Consider the following 19,436-nt stretch of genomic DNA (forward strand, 5'->3'; position numbering starts at 1 on the left):
GTAACAACGTCAAAACAGATACTGTATGTCATATATAAACTATTAACAATGTCAAAACTGATATGTCATATATAAACCATAAAAAGGCTCATAACAGCCTGGTCAACATAAAAAGCATTTGCTCCAACTTTGAACTTTTGAAGTTCTACTGATTCAGCTACCCAACCAGGAAGATCATTCCCCAACTTGGTAACATCTGGAATAAAACTTCTAGAATACTGTGTAGTATTGAGCCTCATGATGGAGAAGGCCTGGCTATTAAAATTAACTGCCAGCCTAGTATTACGAACAGGATAGAATTGTCCAGGGAGATCTGAATGTAAAGGATGGTTAGAGTTATGAAAAATTTATGCAACATTCATAATGAACTAATTGAATGACTGTGCCAAAGATTAATATCTAGATCGGGAATAAGAAATTTAATAGACCGTGCAGCAGTTGTTTTTATGAATAGTACTTACCTGGCAGTTATATATATATTCGAAGCTATATATATATAACTGCCAGGTAAGTATTCATAAAACTTTGCTTTATCATAAAAACTCCATTTTTAGTAACATACCTGAGAATTGCTATGTTGTGATGATTTTTGGTTACTGTACGAAACTTATCATATTTTTGGGGTTACTTTACTTATTCTAGTTTCAATCTTTATCACACTTTATGAAAGTTTTCATGTAGTACATTATAGTTTGGAAAGACCTAATATTGGCATGTTGATGCAAGATGTCTTAGTTTCGATGGTACTGTATAGGATTATAAATTATTTTTTCAGGTGCATTTAGAGTTTACATAACTTTGGTAAGAATTATTTTTTATTCAGGTTTGTATTCAGGGCACATTAGCATTTTTCATAAATCCTTGACGGGTATATTAGGGCCACAGTTAAGTACATCAAATAGATGTTATTTTAAATTTTTGTGAAAGCAGCTTTATATTCAAGCCTTGATTCAAGGAAAAAAAGTTTCTATAGTTGACGTTTTTTGTTAAATTTCTTAATGATTTATCAAGATCTTTTGCATCACTAAATTTCCTAAGCAGCCCCTGAAAGTATATTCTCATTTGTTAGTTCCTTGTCCTTACTGTGTATGTCATGGTATTTCCAGAGAGGCTTAAGATACTTCACCTTGTAGGTATGAGGTGAGTTTTGGGGGAAATGAGAGTGGTTTGGAAGGGGAATTCGGTTTTAAACACAATGAAGCATGGTCTTGAAGATACAAAGTGTCAATGTATTATGTATTTAAATTAAGTATTATACCCTTTTCAGTGTGTTGCTCAATATGCAATTTTCTTATATTTCAGACCCAACATGAACTTCACTTTATTAAAATTGCAAACAGAGATAGAAAAAACTCATTATCATAGATCATACTGAGCAACTGAGACTGCCAGTTACATTATTTTTTAGATATAAAGTTTTTGTTTTATCTGCACCTGCACTGTATTCAGTTGATGCTATTTTTGGTGTTCATCCATATTCAACTTGCCAAACATGGGATGCTTTTTTGGGATTGGATTTACTTTTTGGCCTTTGAATTTCTTGCAAATGTTGTCCTACAGAACTGTGTTTGATTTTGCGAGGTAAACACTGCACAGTCATGAAAGCAAGAGATTATATACTCCACGCATCATTTATCTATCAGTTTGGGTCTTTTCATGAAATGTGTCTAAGTCATTTCATAATAATAATGATGATTTCTTGAATTTATAAACTAGAAGTTAATTTGAAGTTGATCTAAATGAAGCATGCTGTTCATTTGATAATTTTTTTTTATCCTCATCTTACTTGTACAACTCATATTGTACCAAGTAAAGATAGGGATTTAAGTTTGTTTACCATACAATTTTTAATGAAATCATTTGTTTCCTTTGACTCAGACCAAATATTTTAAATGTTAACATTGAATAAAGGAACAACTATTTTTCTCTCTAGATCCTGAATGGCATCTGGTAACTTGAAGAAGACATTCAGGTTTGATTATGCCAATGGCTGGATCAAATTCATCATCAGTACATTTTACCAATACTTTATTGTTTCATGTTAAAAGTCATTTGCGTAGAATACTCACACCTACAAAAATATTTGTGTTTATGGGGGTTAGGTTTGTAGTCCTTCTTATGTGAGGCAGTATAAATAGTCCTTCTTATGTGAGGCAGTTGTAGTTGTATAAATGATATTTATACTTACAACCATACAGAGCTCCTAGGTGGCCTAATCTGACACCTTTAAGGTCTTTGTTATGTTTTTGTCTTTTTAAATTTGTTTTATTTTCATTTTAAACAAAATGTTGAGCCAGGATTAAACATGAATTTAAAATAAGATCAGATATAATCTGCCTATTAATATTGCCAGTCATGTTAGCAACAGATGAATGAAGTTGATAGTGTTTCATAGGGTGCTTGTAGATTAGATTATTGTATCACATTAGTAAACAGAACAAGAATTTAGGATGTGAACATAAGGCCTTCATTACTTAATGCATTAGTGACAGGCTGGAAAATAGACCAAGATGGTTTGAATAAATTACGATAATAAGCAATGAACCGTTAGTTATAAGGGTAATTGATATGGAAGTACTAAGAAGAAGATGAGCTGCAAGGTCCAAAATTTATGGAGAGAAAGTATAGATGAATACTTAGATTAGATTGGTATCCATGCAGAAACCCCAGTCCCCCACATTCCTAAAATCTTTGACTTGCCATTTTTTTTATAAGGTTAAAAGTCATTGGATGTCACATCAGAGAATTTAGAATGTTGGCCTCAGGGCAGCCATATTAAGGTCTAGTTCAAACTGGGTCCTCTCACTGAAATTCAACTTACCACTACTTCCAAACCTTATAACAGTAATTTATTTCCTGTAACATTATTTATTGCTATGCGATACTTAGGATGTAAGGTTGGTGAGTTTGTCAGGATGGTGAGGAATGAAATATGTTGGATGCAGTTGATATTTGTATGCTTCTTTAATGAAAATATTGGTTGCAAGGGTTGTCCATTTTTTCCTGTTGCTAAAAGTGCTTCTTTTTTTTTTTTTTTTTTTTTTTTTTTTAACTATCCCTCTTTGTTGAGCTATTATATAGGTATGCAAAATATCCCATGGCAAATGTAAGATCACAGGTATTCTTGTTCCCTTGACTATAAGTCTGTTGTATTACAGCACTTTACTGCATAGTTAATTTGGCAGACATTGTTGAATATTGGTGAAAGACTTTTTTTTTGTATTAATGAATGGAGAGGAGTAATTATATTCGTGCTTATTTAAAAGAATAAATGGCAACACGGAAATTAACGGAAATACCTTCAAATATATTTTTTATCTCTCCTTGCATTATGAATAATGCTATGTATTTTAAGACAAGTTATAAGAAGCAGTCGTTTTTATTATTATTATTATTATTATTATTATTATTATTATGTACTAAAATCATTTTTTTGTTCTTGGTGTGTATTCATAATAGTTCAGGAAGCATTATACATAACTGTCAAATTATGCCTAATGGAGGGGATTTGTAGAAAAAAAAATAGGACCCTGTGGGTTTGTTTACAGAAAAAGCTTTGTGTTAAAAGTAATATTGCTTCTCTTCAGTTAGTAGTTGATGGTTTGAATTATTTTACTTTACTGTCATTTGTACTATGATGCTGAATATTCTGCTGGATGTAATTTCATGATTTACATTGTATAAAAGTACAGTAATTGCCAAGTAATTGTTTACACAATTCTTAAGAGTATCTCTCTTACAGGTCCGAGATTCCTTGAATAATATAGTACCTGTTGTAAATCAGCTTCATGAAAGAGTGGTTGGTGGAAGACAGTTGAGTCGTCAGTGGCAGCAGGGAGGGAATGATGTAAATAGTGTGGAGAGAGCCCCTAACAAAGCTTTAACATACGTTACCAAGCTAAGAGAATCATGGCAACATTTACTTAGAGATAGGGCGGCAAGAAGTAAGTACAGTATCCCCCCCTTAATGATTGGTTGCGTTAATTTAACTTTGTTCCTTCGCATTTATAAACTTTTCATCTTTCGATAAAGTGGACAAGTAGACTATATATATAAATTTTTCATCTTTCGATAAAGTGGACAAGTAGACTCTTCTTACTCTCCTGTTAAGAATTCCTCACTTTTTTCTTTTGTCACAACAAATGTGGTAGAACTGTTGAATCCTATCAAAGATTGTTTAATAATTTTCTCACTTTATAGTTTGAGTGGTTGATGTTGGCTTTATGTTAATAATGGAACAAACTAGAAATGGAGGTGTAGGTTGGGACATTGCATCAGTTTTTGTTCTCTCTGCAAGTAGTACAATGATTGTTTACAATTATTCCCTTTCACCAAGTGTAGATTGTGGCTTCCCATTAAAGGCAGGTATATTCTTAAAAAGAGTAGGAAGACTATATCTTCTCCAGTGTCATTTTTGGCATTGCCAGAGAGCGTGTTTAGCACTTTGTCCTCCTCATAGAACTTACTGTTAGCTGAATCTTCTAGTTATATACCCCTGGCTTGCCCAGTGAGTATGTTTCAGGACCAGGGAGGATTTGTATCTACATTAGGGAGGTTTCAAGGTTGTTGGAGTGTAAGATGATCAGCTGGAAGCTTTCCCTTGTAGACTGCCGATGACGATTGACCTAAGAAAAGCTTACCTTTTTTATCAATAATTTTTTTCTATTTGATCACCACTTTCTGAAGGAGTAGTCTATTTATTTAATTGTCTGTTTATGCATAGTTGCGAGTCCTAGGTATGAATTTTTTTTGTTTTTTTGTACAGTATATTGAATAACACTTCTTAATGTGCTATGGTCTGTTTTACAATTTTATTATCTTGTATACTTCCAATTAACATCCTATCACTAAAATATTTTAAACTATTGAACTGTTGAAATCTAGAGTGTCTTTAACTAGTTCACTTATTTTGAACCACCCTTCGGGTTCCCTTATTGTAAGATCTACTTTTAACTTTTCCTATCAATTTTTTCCCGCTTGATATTTCTATGACAATTGGCATTCTACTCAATACGTTTGTTAATCATCTTAAATTTAGCTTTACCTGTATCTTATTTATTCTATGTAAAGTTATTCATTATATTCTGGAGTTCTTATGTATGTAATTTATAATTTTTAGGGATGATTCACCCATTTCTAATTTCCTTTGATCAATTACGTACCTTCCTCAGAGAACTTCTCACTCAGACGGTTTTGCCAATAATGGTACTGTATTCAGACCTCCCTATTATTGTTGCATTCATTCAGTCTTTGGTTGGTTACTCTTCGTCTTTTAAACTCTGATTTTGTGGATAGTTTCACACTAGTGAAAAGGATTCAGAATACACTCTAATGTATGGAATGTTTAGATAATATGAGTTCTTTTTCATCGTAATTATTAAAGATGAATTTTGCTCTTATTCCTCCTAGGTTGGAATGTTGCTTTCATATTTGAAAGACTTTCTCTCGCTCATTCCTTTCTCAAGGAGGCAAACAAAAGCAAATGATATGAGCATTAACCCGGTTTTTACCTCTTCTGTAAATCTTTCTGTAGCTGAGTGACACCTCTGCGTCCTTAGCTCAATCTTATTTTTTTTTCTCTTCAAGTTGCACCATGATAATCCATTAAGCAAATTCTTCCTGGGAAGCAAATTCTTCCTGGGAAGCAAATTCTTCCTGGGAAGCAAATTCTTCCTGGGCTTGCACATTTTGTGACTGTTTTACCCTTTACTGCCAATCTCTGGAAATTTATTCTAGCATCTGTTTTCCATGATTATTCCATTATTCTTTTAGAGAACATTCTTTCATTTTCTTTAGGCTTAAGACACATTTCTTCCTCTCCTCCATTTCTCATGTTTCCTTTGAGCATGGACCAGAAAATACAATTTTTCAATATTAATCTTACCCGATGATCATATAGCTGTCAACTCTGTTGCCCGACAGAAATCTACGGTCGGGATACGCCAGCGATCGCTATACAGGTGGGGGTGTACCAACAGCGCCATCTGTGAGCAGGTACTCAAGTACTTCTTGTCAACAAGAACTCAATTTTTCCTCTGTCGTGCCACCGGCTAGACCTACTTGGATACGCTGTTGATTCTGGAGTTATTGTTCACGATTTGGTGATGTATTTGCTCTAGAGTTTAGCCTTCGCTATTCAGGAAGCTTTATCATTAGCTTAGCAAGCTTTTGGAATTAATTGGACCCTTCACAAGAATGTTGGCAGCAGACTTTGGGCCCTGTGGGGTCAGCCTACCATAGATCTGTTCGCTACCTCGATGACCTAGAGGCTCCCATTGTATTGTTCTCCGATTCCAGACCCAGCAGCAGTTCATGTGGATGCTTTTCTGCTGGATTGGTCCCATCTCGACCTGTATGCATTCCCGCCGTTCAAGATTGTCAACAGGGTACTTCAAAAGTTCGCCTCTCACAAAGGGACACGGCTGACGTTGGTTGCTCCCCTCTGGCCCGCGAGAGAATGGTTCACAGAGGTACTGCAATGGCTGGTCGACATTCCCAGGACTCTTCCTCTAAGAGTGGACCTTCTACGTCAACCTCACGTAAAGAAGGTACACCCAAACCTCCACGCTCTTCGTCTGACTGTCTTCAGACTATCGAAAGACTCTCAAGAGCTAGAGGCTTTTCGAAGGAGGCAGCCAGAGCGATTGCCAAAGCAAGGAGGACATCCACTCTCAGAGTCTATCAGTCTAATGGGAAGTCTTCCGAAGCTGGTGCAAGGCCAATGCAGTTTTCCTCAATCAGTACCACTGTAACCCAGATTGCTGACTTCCTGTTACAGCTAAGGAACGTAAGATCCCTTTCAGCTCCTACGATCAAGGGTTACAGAAGTATGTTGGCAGCGGTTTTCCGCCACAGAGGCTTGGATCTTTCCACCAACAAAGATCTACAGGACCTCCTTAGGTCTTTTGAGACCTCAAAGGAACGTCGGTTGTCCACTCCAGGCTGGAATCTAGACGTGGTCCTAAGGTTCCTTATGTCATCAAGATTTGAACCTCTCCAATCAGCCTCTTTTTAGGACCTCACATTAAAAACTCTTTTCCTCGTGTGCTTGGCAACGGCTAAAAGAGTAAGTGAGATCCACGCCTTCAGCAGGAACATAGTTTTCACATCTGAAACGGCTACATGTTCCTTGCAGCTCGGTTTTTTGCTAAAAAACGAGCTTCCTTCACATCCTTGGCCTAAGTCGTTCGAGATCCCAAGCCTGTCCAACTTGGTGGGGAACGAACTGGAGAGAGTACTTTGCCCAGTTAGAGCTCTTAGGTACTATCTAAAAAGGTCAAAACCTTTACGAGGACAATCAGAAGCCTTATGGTGTGCTATCAAGAAGCCTTCTCTTCCAATGTCTAAGAACTCAGTTTCTTACTACATCAGGCTTCTGATTAGGGAAGCACATTCTCATCTGAAGGAAGAAGACCTTGCTTTGCTGAAGGTAAGGACACATGAAGTGAGAGCTGTGGCTACTTCAGTGGCCTTCAAACAGAACCGTTCTCTGCAGAGTGTTATGGATGCAACCTATTGGAGAAACAAGTCAGTGTTCGCATCATTCTATCTCAAAGATGTCCAGTCTCTTTACGAGAACTGCTACACCCTGGGACCATTCGTAGCAGCGAGTGCAGTAGTAGGTGAGGGCTCAGCCACTACATTCCCATAATCCCATAACCTTTTTAACCTTTCTCTTGAATACTTTTTATGGGTTGTACGGTCGGCTAAGAAGCCTTCCGCATCCTTGTTGATTTGGCGGGTGGTCAATTCTTTCTTGAGAAGCGCCGAGGTTAGAGGTTGTGATGAGGTCCTTTAGTATGGGTTGCAGCCCTTTATACTTCAGCACCTAAGAGTCGTTCAGCATCCTAAGAGGACCGCTACGCTCAGTAAGGAAGACGTACTTAATAAAGGCAGAGTAATGGTTCAAGTCGTCTTCCTTACCAGGTACTTATTTATTTTATGTTATTTTTGAATAACTAATAAAATGAAATACGGGATACTTAGCTTCTTTGTTAACATGTATGCTGGTCTCCACCCACCACCCTGGGTGTGAATCAGCTACATGATCATCGGGTAAGATTAATATTGAAAAATGTTATTTTCATTAGTAAAATAAATTTTTGAATATACTTACCCGATGATCATGAATTTAAGGACCCGCCCTTCCTCCCCATAGAGAACCAGTGGACCGAGGAAAAAATTGAGTTCTTGTTGACAAGAAGTACTTGAGTACCTGCTCACAGATGGCGCTGTTGGTACACCCCCACCTGTATAGTGATCGCTGGCGTATCCCGACCGTAGATTTCTGTCGGGCAACAGAGTTGACAGCTACATGATCATCGGGTAAGTATATTCAAAAATTTATTTTACTAATGAAAATAACATTTTTTTCCACTTCTCATTAGTCTTTGCCTTAAAGAAGATATTTTGGAGTATCTGACATGCTTATTGGTTATGACACATATATTGAAGTGGTGATGTTTGTTTGCAGCATTTTCTAACTGTTAATATTTGTGGAGTCTGTTATGTGGTTTAAGACGAAAAATAACAACAATGAAACCTGATGCAGAATTTATTTTTATACTCTGTATGCATACATGCATATTCTACTGTATTAGAGATTCTGGTGAAAGAGTTCATAAGACAGAAGAGAGTGGGAGTAACTTGTTTCCTGCAAAAGCCCTTTAAGGAAATTTAATTATAAAAAATGTTTTTGAGAGATTTATTTAAAAGATTATTCTTTTGCTGTTGGTTAAAATTTTTCTTACTCTAGAGTATGGTATGTTTTTTATTAGTTTTTCTGTAGTCTTTACCTTTTATGCAAATACTGATTAGTCATTACATTTTTTAATTTTTCTTGCTTAAAGAGTTTGTTGCCTACTAAAAGAAAACATACACTTTACAATAATGGTGATGATAAGGAATACCTCATATCCCCAGAAACATTGCTATTGGAGGATTTGGTTTAATGTTAGTAATGAAGGATCCTCAAATCATTATAGTCATTGAAGGTGAATCTTATTTTATCTGTTTATATAATACTGGACATAGGCATCTTTTAAAAGAGTATAGTATTTAATATTTCTGTTCATAGATTTCCTTCGTACTTTTTCAAGCTCTCATAAGCGTCTGATGATTTGAAATTAATGTTTCTGGAGTATGACATTTTTGAAGCAGAGCAAACTTATATAATTTCTAAAATTTATTAAGAGTTTAAAGACAGTAACATTGGTTTCTGAGTGAAAACCCTATTTTGTTCAGAAAAGCAACTTAATTTTCCTTCATTTTTCAGCTCTCACCTTTAATGATGAACAGTTTCATTTACTGGAGAAGATGAAGATGAAAGAAATAGCCAAGAGTTTAGAAACCTTGTTAGCTGCTGTAACGGCTACGTTGCACCATACAACTGATACGCTTGCTGATTGGTGCAAGTAAGTCTATATGAATTGTATCTTCTGCTTGCTTTGAAACTCTACTTAGCCTTATTATCTTTGCATTGTAGAATATTGTGTAGTCAGTTAGGAATTTGTGATTGAGATGTATTGTATCCTGATCAGTTTTTAAGGGTAAAGTTGATGATAAACTTTAATTCTTATGGGAAAAAATAGGAATATGATCAAAAGATCACATCTTACCCCACCATCTGACCTTATACTAACATGTACTGTACAGTATTTTGAATCAAATACATTTCATCTTCTAAATCACTAACATTTACGTGATACACTAATCTTCAAAAGTAAAACTACTTTTGTAATATCTTAAGAATAAGAAAACTTTTTTTCAGGCCAAATAAATTAGAATGCCTTTTAAAGTCAGATAGTATATCAAATACCAGAAATCCTCAAACAGGAATTCATGAAGAATTTTGAAAACAAAAATTAAAAGCCAAGTTGTTAACTATTCCTCCTTCCTGTCTGCCTGATTCCTCTTCCTGTACAATGAGATTAAGTTATGAGAGAAGGTGAAGATTGCTTGAGTTCTTAGTGAAGACTTAGCGAAAGGTAGCTCCATTGGAGAATGTCAGGCATGGACATGATAGAGGAGAGGTCTTTGGACCCAATCTCTTTGTGGCAATTCTATGAAATGCTTACAGATAGAGTCTACAACAGGTAAGAAGTTAAATTTTTGGACACACTTTGGCCATATCTTTTATGATGAAGGCAAGGGGAAAATGCTGGACCAAAGTGGCTGGACTGATGTCAATACTCTGAACCAACTATTGCAGGTCACTTTCAGACCCTAAATTCTTGATGATATCTTGGTCCATGGGCTGGGTGAGAAAGGTGGTGTTGGAAGACGAAGGTAATATCTTATTGTTGTGCCACAAACCTGTCATAGCCTTGGGATGACTTGAAGAGTTATCTCCAAGGAGGAGGAATTTGTTGTGGATTTTATTATGCTTCAGGTACTGTCAAATATCAGGTATAACAAAGGCAGCCCTTGGTAACCAAGGAGGGAACCTTTGGACAGCAAAACTGGCACCCATCTCCACAAGATCACCATTGGTGCCACTGTTACCCACTGGGCTATTTTTCCTTGTTGGAGCCCTTGGCTTATAACATCCTGGTTTTCCAACTAGGGCTTTTAGCTTACGGTAGTTACTAATAATAATGATAATATTATTGCCACCTTTTCTTTCGTTGTAAAGGAAGTGAATGGCCAGCTTGACCTCCAGAGCCGAGCTTTGTCTTGCATTAGCTTTCAAAATATGTAAAGAAATTTATGGCATTTAAAACTCTTGATTACAATATATATGCATTTATTAATTTTGTAGTTCAATTATTCAGAATTCTTCAAAAGATTAACAATACATTCAACTCTTCAAATTTAGTAAAATAGCGGGCAAGTCCAAAACAGAAGGATGACCTAGAAGGCATTCGTGTGGGTGACGGTGGCGTGGTACAAGTGTGGTTTCTTGGGTCTTTGTTACGGCCCTTCCCTTTGATGAAGGAGTTATCTAATTGGAAGACAGCCTGTGAGTAGTGGTTTTCACACGCCTCTGATGTATACACGACACTCACAAGGTGCTCGCGCGAGGGTAGTAACCTCTGCATTCCATGCTTTTATTTTTCTCTGGTATATTTGGAATATTTATATCAGAAAAGGTAGAAATTAATAGTGCAGCATATTTTTGCTGATCACTGGATGCAAACTGACAACCAAGTTCTCTTACAGTACATAGCCCCCATGTACAGGTCATGATAGCAATGTTGTGTACAACTGCTACCTCTGCTTGTCAACAAGAAGAACATGGTTTATTATCTTTAGTATTTGAGATCATAATCATCATCATCATCATCTCCTCCTTCACCTATTGACGCAAAGGGCATCTGTTAGATTTTGCCAATCGTCTCTATCTTGAATTTTAAATCAATACTTCTCTATTCATCATCTCCTACTTCACACTTCATAGTCCTCAGCCATGTAGGCCTGGGTTTTCCAACTCTTCTAGACCTTGAAAGATTAGCGAACTAATTTTTTTTGGGAAGTACAAAGAGCATGCTCAAACCATCTCCATCTAACCCTCACCATGACCTCTCTCTTATAGTTTCATTTCTAATCATGTGAGATCATTATAACAGATTTGAATCTTATTGTGTTCCATGTTTTATTTTTTATCATAAGGGTAATATTGTATGACTTTCAAATTTTATTTTAAACGATCTCTTTTTCCTGGGATCACTATATTATAATTTCTTAGGTTCATTAGTTGTTTACGATAACTTTGAATATTTAAGGTTTACACTTGCTGGAGTTCTTATTCCATTGCAGGAATTTTGTAAAGGTATCAATAGACAACGGATGTTGTTTTCTGAGTATATTAGAAGTCTGTTTTTTTCTTTTATTAAAACTTTGAAAAAAATTATTTTAGATTATAGAAATAGTCCATTTCTTACGTTTAGGTTACTGTATTTTCATTTAATCAGTTAGGTAGTTAGAGCTCTGCAACTGAGAGGGAGTTGAAGTTGGAAATAATTTTATCACTTTGTTCCTACAGGTATACATATCTTTCATTGTTATAAAGTTGGAAATGTTTTGACTGTAGGTGGAACGGTTGATAAAATTGTTAACAAGGTAATTGGCAGTATGGGGTGAGCGCGTCATATTAGCCCCGAATACTTTCCTGTCAGCATTAACCTCTTTTCCTCAGGAGGTACTTAAGCTTGTGAAGAGATTTGAGCAATCTTATCCACCCTGGGACCACAGGTTGCTGGAGTGGGACTTGACGCATGTTCTCAAGTATCTTATCATGGCCTGTATGAGCCTTTGAGAAATTAATCAGACTGTCGTTATGCTAGCTGTAATTTTGGCAGAGAGAGTTGGCAAATTGCACTGATGCTTTTGTATTAACCCACGGTGAAAATTGGAGTCAAGTCTCTTTAGTTTGTGTCCAAATTTGTGACAAGACCCAGAACTTATTGCCATATGATCCAGGCTTAAGACCTTCACCGTCCTCTTGCATCATGAAATGTCAAGTGGTAATCAAGCGAGATACTTTTGTATCCCATAAGGGCTTTAGGGCTTTGTTGTGCTATCTGAAGAGGACTCGACATCAGGCTTAAGTATCGGTGACTCTTTCTCAGTAATGGCAGAACCAAGAAAGAGGTGTTTCATGAAGTTATTATTAGTTCCACTTGACTCTGAAGAATCTTGCCGAGACAGGTAATGAAGGAGTTAGGATATTCCAAATAACCTTCACAGTCTTCTGTTCAAGGGATTAATACCCACAAGTTCTTCAACATTTTTGTTTTTGGCCCTTTGGAGGCTGCTCTAGTTGTAGTGTAGCCAGTCAAGCTCCCTTGCAGGACGGGAAGCATCTTGTCTTTGGTATAGTGTTCGATGTATGTCTAGAGGAAAAGTAGACTGACTGGTTCTCTGCTTCTTTCCTTCCTCCCTCTTAGAGGTGAAGCATATGTACTGTTAAATGCTGGTTTGAAATTATGACTGGTAAGCTACATATCTGAGCACCATTCTATTAGACTGGATTTGTAAGTAGTAGTTTTTTCCCATCCTCCCTTTACAATCCTAGCCAGTGGCCATCTTGTGCCAGGTATGTCATTCCAGACTGTATCTCCCTTTGGGGAAAGAAAGATTCCTTCATTGACAGACTACTGGATACGTAACCTAGATCTAGTCAGGCTCTGTTGGCCTACTCATCCCTGTGATGAGCTGGTAGCAGCTTGCTGGAGTCATCTCCCTTGCTCCGGTAAAGGATTAGATAGTCTAACATATTCCATAGAAGAAAAAAAAAACAGTTTTGTTCTTGGGTGGGACTTATTACCCCCAATAAGTGATTCTTCCTTTTTTAAAGGATGTAAGGTATGTATACTCATAGGAACAAATAACAAATTCTGTAAGTAGTTTGTATTTTTCCTAGCTATACAAATAAGAGTCCTTTAAAGTTAAACTTCCCATCTCAACCACCCCCCAGTCTGAAGGTCTAAACTGAAGTGTCTTTGGAAGGAGAGTGGGCAGAGATACTTGCTCGCGCTCACCACCTGTCGTTAACTTATATCGTTAACAATTTCAATGGCTGTTCCAACTCTTACTTTATAGGACTTGGGTTTGTATGGTAAAATATAGTGTAAATTATCTTTAAAAAATTTTATATTTAAAATGTAGATGGTCATCGAGTGAAATTTTCACTGTGATTTCATATTTATTGTAAGATTACTTTAACAGAAATTATGTTTATTGATATAGATTGTTTGTACAAGTAGGTCTTCAACAAAACATTATAGAAATGGAAAGTGTGGGTAACCTGATTGCCAAGAATTTTCTATCATTTGACAATGGTTTTTCTCAAAGTTAGATACACAGACTCTACAGTACTTTGCTGAATACTACCATACTTGTATATGCTATATATAACGAGGTATATTATTCCTTACACTCAGATATGGTTAGTAGATCCAGTAAGAGTGCTTAATTTATCATTAAGTAATTTTATATAATTTTCTCTTTGTGTAGGGTAGCGAAAGTTCAACGAGTACAGTTAGAAATTGAAGAAACTGATGTACAAAAACACGAAACCCTCCTCGCATCTTTCCAAGGTACATTAAGTGATACTGAAGATAGATATCATCAAACTCTATCAGAACTACTGGCAGCTATTAAGGATAAGAAATTACAAGATGACCCAACATTGCAGGGAGAGGTAAGGGGAATTTGAAGTTTCGACTTTGTATAACATATCATTTATATGAATCTCCCTAATGTTCATATTGTTTTCGTATCCGGAAGCTTGGAATGTCAAAGTTACCCGTTAAAATTAAGAAATTTCCTGTTTTCTATCCTTCCAATTATAGTAATGCCTCTAGTAAAGCCATGAGACTTAACATGATCTAACAACAATAACATAATGAGGACATCATATCACTTCTTTAAGTCTCATGTCGACGTCAAAATTAGCAGACTGTGCTCCACAGCTCTAGATTGTCCATGTTTTTATAATTTTAGTTATTTTTGGTTATCATGATCTGCATTCTCTTTACGTCTCTTGTCTGAGACAATTATTTGATGTACAGAATCTTACGAGAAATGAGGCTTCGCTGTTCCTCTTTGGAAAGTATGTTTCATGGGTGCCGATCAGAGTGAAGTTCAAAGTATAAAGGAAAGCTTACTTTCAGTTCAGGGAGAATCCAGAAAAGACTAGGATATTTTTAACATGTATTAGGATTTGGGAAGGATGCAGATTCAACAAGTATAGTTGCTTAGGTTTTTAAAGAAGTTGTGGTTTTTGATAATATTTATAAAAGACAATGGAAGGTTTATTTTGATTGGTACTAAGTCAAGAAATATATCGTTACTAGAACGAGTTAAATTAATATTTGTAACTTTTTACAATTTCTTTAATGTGAACAGAAACTTTCAATTCTATGCTGATTTGTATTCTTGAATAAATAAAATTTGGTTTATCCATTTCAGGCATTTATGGGGATTTTAGATCTTTTAATATTAGAAGACCTCCAGTAGTTATATATTTTTTTTAGAATTCAGGCATAGTTTTACAGGATTCAAAGAGTTCATGTTTAGAACTTTTGGAAAAACTTTTGCCAAGGTCCCACTGTAAAATTTACAGTCAGCCCTCCTTATTCGCGGGGATTAGGTAACAGAGACAGGCGAGAAAAGCAAGAATCCAGGAATACTTGCTAGCCTAGAGTGGGTTAACTTCTAACTCACTAACTCTCTGCCCCATTATTTACGTATGGTCAACTAACACACAAAGTAACCCACTGTACTACCTAATGTTGTTTTTCTTGGTTTCTATACCAATATAAGTATTGTGTAAAAAAATAAGCACATCTCAGTAAGTGTACATTTGTGTACTATGTACACAGTATGGCACACACAACACGAGACATCGCCACACTTATGCATACATATAATACATACAGTAACAACAAACAAAAACACCCTTGTTCCTATCTAACAACACTCACTGATACTGTTGTGTATATTACTGTAATATATGAACAGTACTATCATTATAGTACAGCTTAACTAGCTAAGGTAACACTCGTTAGTGATTGCTGTTTTCGGCAGGTTGACTCGCACTGTTCAAACTTACCCTACACGTAGCCTATATTTACATTACTATTGTAAAGTACGGTATTTCATATACAGTACTGTACAGTAGTTAATATAACAATAACACTAATACAGAGTGAATACACTACCACGATAAAACTTAAAATAAAAAAGTATCAGCACAACACCACTACCTGTTTTCATATGAAGTTCGACATGACGATATAATTTTGCACAAAAGGGACCAAAGGGGCAATGCACACAGAAGGAGAGACGATGCGAGGCTAAGGCCGAGTGAATGAGAGAGATGGAGTGTTGTGCTGTGGGGAGAGGAAGAAGGTGCAAAGCATGCCGGGTGCAAAGGAACACGAGGTTGGAAATCGTCAGGACGTGAGAGTATTTATCCCGACACCGCGAATACGTGATTTTTTTATTTAATAGTTTATACGGTTCTCTGTATTGAGAATGTCCAAATTCGTGAAAATAAAACCTGTGAATGTCGAAGAATGATTGTACTTCTGTTGACTTTGGTATCAGAAAAGGAATACATGAACTCCAAGCAATACTCGGTAGTTTTTGGTAATCACAAGATGATTTTATGTCTTTTGCCATTTGAAACCAGAGGTTTTCAGCAATTTTTTCATTTTCTTTCTTTACAAAACGAGGCGTTCGTTTTTTCATGGGATAGTTTTCTTGACCAATAAGAGCTGTTCAATATTGTTTGGACGATTCTACGGACATTAGGGGTAACGTGTAATTTCTTTTGTGGTATTAATATTACAAATCAGCCTCTGTCCAAGAGTGCAATGTCATTCAGTATTATTATTTGGTCATGAAACATGAAGAGAATTGGATCCAAACTTAATGAGAGTTTTGAAAATTACAGTTCATGATATAGGAGGTACAGCTACATCTAAACATTTTACTAAGAAGTTATTGTTTGGAAAGGGTTTTAGCATCACCTGAATGATGGATCAAATATGAATTTGTTAAACATTATTTTTTAAGAGTCCTGGTTGATATGTCATGATTGTTGGGCTATAGAGCCTGTAGTGGCTGCTGGAGATGTGGTCTGATAACATAACAAATTTAAGTGATTGGTTGGGTAGAATTTTCCTTTGGGTTTGCAGTGTAGCAACTTTTCTATCTTAATTTATTGATATCTATATAATTATATGTGAAATTCCATGATAGTGAATTTCTCGTCATATAAATGAGTAATGAAGGATAAAGTAATTTTTAAAATGTCAACCTAGAGATTAGATTATACAAAAGCCTATATTAAAGGTAAGTCTAGGATGATATTTAATTGATTACAGGAAACTTAAAGCCCTATCTCTTAACTTCACTGGCTACCCACTTCCACTAAGAGCGTGGGAGTCAGCTGCATGAACATTAGGGAAGGTTCATAGAAATAAACAGAATTTTAATCATAATTATTTTATACTTGCCCTCCTCTCACTGGTAAGTGTTATCAAGAGGCCAGGGAAGTATTTAAGAGGCAATACTACATGTGTAGCTTGTCATTGTTGTTAGGTGCTGGTAAGTCTCATTGCTTTACCAGAGGTATTAGTGTATAGGAAGGAATGAAAAGGAAAATTTCTTAACCCTTTTACCCCCAATGCTATTTGGAACTTTCCAACCCTTAACCCCCCAGGCTTTTTTTTTTTTTTCAAGCACATTTTGCAATATATATTTATTAAATTGCTCTAACAGCCTTAATTTTTGTCATAGAGAGGTCAGGTTGGTCTCATTATTTTGGAAAATGCCTGAAGTTTCTCATAAAGTTATAAAAATTTGCAAAAAATTTTAAAGAACAGTTTTTTGCAAGGACATACCGGTACGTCCTTGGGGGTAAAGGGATGAGTTTTGTGAAACGTACCAGTACGTCCATTGAGGGTAAAATTGTTTATTTTAAGGGTAAATGTCAACATTCCAAGCTTCTGGAGACAAAAGCAAAAGGAGCATCAGGTGAGTATAGGAATACAAAACTTAATTATTAGAATTCCTTGTTGAATGGATATTTTATGAGGAATACTATGGTATTGGAATTTACTTCTATATTGAACCCAAAGCTTTTATGGTTGTGTTAAAATGTAAACTGAATCTCAACTGCATAAGGGTTTGCCATATTTCATATAAATTTCAGTTAGAAAGCTTAATAATACTCTCATGACTTAGAAAATTAACTACTGGCCTTTGAAAATAAGAATTTGTAAACTATACTCAATTTTTTTTAATAAGGCGCATTTGCACTGACTCGCATCAGTGCCCTTTTAGCTTGGAAAAGTTTCCTGCTATCTGGTTGGTTAGAATTATCTTGTCCAACCAATCAGCGATCAGGAAACTTTTCCAAGCTAAACGGGCACCCCTGCGAGTCGGTGCAAATCTGCCTCACTAAAAAGAATTGACTATAATGTGATAATGATGATTTTATCATTAGCATGAATGCCATAAACAGCTGTTCTTGCATACACTAGACGCAGTTGCAGTGGACATCTCCTTCAAAGTTAGGGTTTCATTCCTGCTATACTGCAGTGTTTTATTTATGTTTTTTTTTACACAATTGTAAAAGTTTTGCTGCTTAAACTGCAGGAGTCTGTGCTGGTACTGTCTTGTTACAGTATTTCCATCTCCATAAATATTATAACATCTAATTGTTTATTCTTCTTTGCATTGGCATGATTTATCTTATAAACTTTACACAGCATTTGGTCCGAATTAGGATTTTAAGTTTTTAGGAATACAAATTATCCCACTCTTGATTTCCAGGCAAATATTCCAGACTCCAGGATGGTGAAATAGAACCCATTTTAAGATAGAATTTTTATGTATATCCAAATCACTTCAGTGTGACATTTATTCTTCATTACTATTTACGTCTGTGTGGGTGAACTCATTGCATTGATTATCATTTCTATTCAACATTTCTCAAAGTTATGCTGAAAATTCAATTGTTTTTAAGCCCTTTTTGTCTCTCTTAATTTAAGTATTAAAGAAGCATTATAATGTTAAGTAGGTTATTCTCCTGTTACCCTCAGTGTTGAACAGTTGACATTTAGCTAAGCATATGTATTTTGTAGGGACATTTAAGGCATACTTAGATGCTAAGAAAAATGCAAAATTATTTTTTTCTTAATTTCAGATGCAAGATTCTGGTAAAAACAAACAGAATGAACAGGGAGATAATACAAAACTTAAAGATAGTCAGAAGTCAAAGAAAGAAGACATAAACAAAGCTAAAGTTAAACTGTCGTAAGTAATACTGTACCATAGCATGTTGCTTCTTGAAGAAGAAAGTTTAATGTTCCCTGCTTTGGATTGTTTTACTGTTCTGCTTTTGTTTTGTCCCGTTAAGCTGTTGCTGTAAACATCTTTTCAATCTTTTAAGGAAGTTTCTCAGTAACTAGGTGTAGTTTTCCTTTTCCATTCTCATAACGGGGATGAAACTAACATGTTAACCAGTTGAATAATATTGTATGGGATGTAAAAAAACATATTTATTTTTTTATGAAAAGCTTTAGATTTATTTTGTTTTTGCCTTCCCTTTGGCATTTTAAGTAGCATATAACTTGGAATGTTAAAACTGATATTAACCATTACTATATATAGTGTAGTTTGGCTATTTCTACTCGTTTTGTGATTTCTTTATGTAGGCAATTTTTTTTAACTGTAGGGTTTTGTAGTCAATAACCATTTTGTTTTGATATTTTTTTGTGCCTGCTTTTGCATGTTTGATTTTCTCATTTATTGTTGACCCTTTTTTATGAATAAGGATCTCATGAAGTGTTACATGAAAGGAGATACAGTATCTCAAAGAGCCACTAAAGTTCCTATAGAATACATTAAGTTTCATAAAGGCTTTAGTAATATCCCCACCTTATGTCGTTAATTGTTTAGTTACAAAAGACCCTATGCAA

At 35.6% G+C, this 19,436-nt stretch overlaps 2 protein-coding genes across 8 annotated transcripts in view; one reads left to right on the plus strand and one right to left on the minus strand.

Annotated features, from left to right (window-relative positions):
• Positions 1 to 19,436, minus strand: part of LOC137649955 (uncharacterized) — a 361,156-nt gene that overhangs the window by 82,119 nt on the left and 259,601 nt on the right. The gene's annotated exons all lie outside the window — the stretch shown is intronic.
• LOC137649954 (inhibitor of nuclear factor kappa-B kinase subunit epsilon-like) overlaps positions 1 to 19,436 on the plus strand; it is an 80,233-nt gene that overhangs the window by 55,663 nt on the left and 5,134 nt on the right. For all 7 annotated transcript variants that reach the window (XM_068382934.1, XM_068382936.1, XM_068382930.1 and 4 more), the window contains 4 exons: positions 3,743 to 3,944; positions 9,275 to 9,413; positions 13,957 to 14,143; positions 18,662 to 18,771. In XM_068382934.1, coding sequence (XP_068239035.1) covers positions 3,743 to 3,944; positions 9,275 to 9,413; positions 13,957 to 14,143; positions 18,662 to 18,771 — 638 coding nt within the window. The remainder of the gene's footprint in view (positions 1 to 3,742; positions 3,945 to 9,274; positions 9,414 to 13,956; positions 14,144 to 18,661; positions 18,772 to 19,436) is intronic.

Source organism: Palaemon carinicauda, chromosome 11 (genome assembly GCF_036898095.1).
Source record: "Palaemon carinicauda isolate YSFRI2023 chromosome 11, ASM3689809v2, whole genome shotgun sequence".
NCBI lineage: Eukaryota > Metazoa > Arthropoda > Malacostraca > Decapoda > Palaemonidae > Palaemon > Palaemon carinicauda.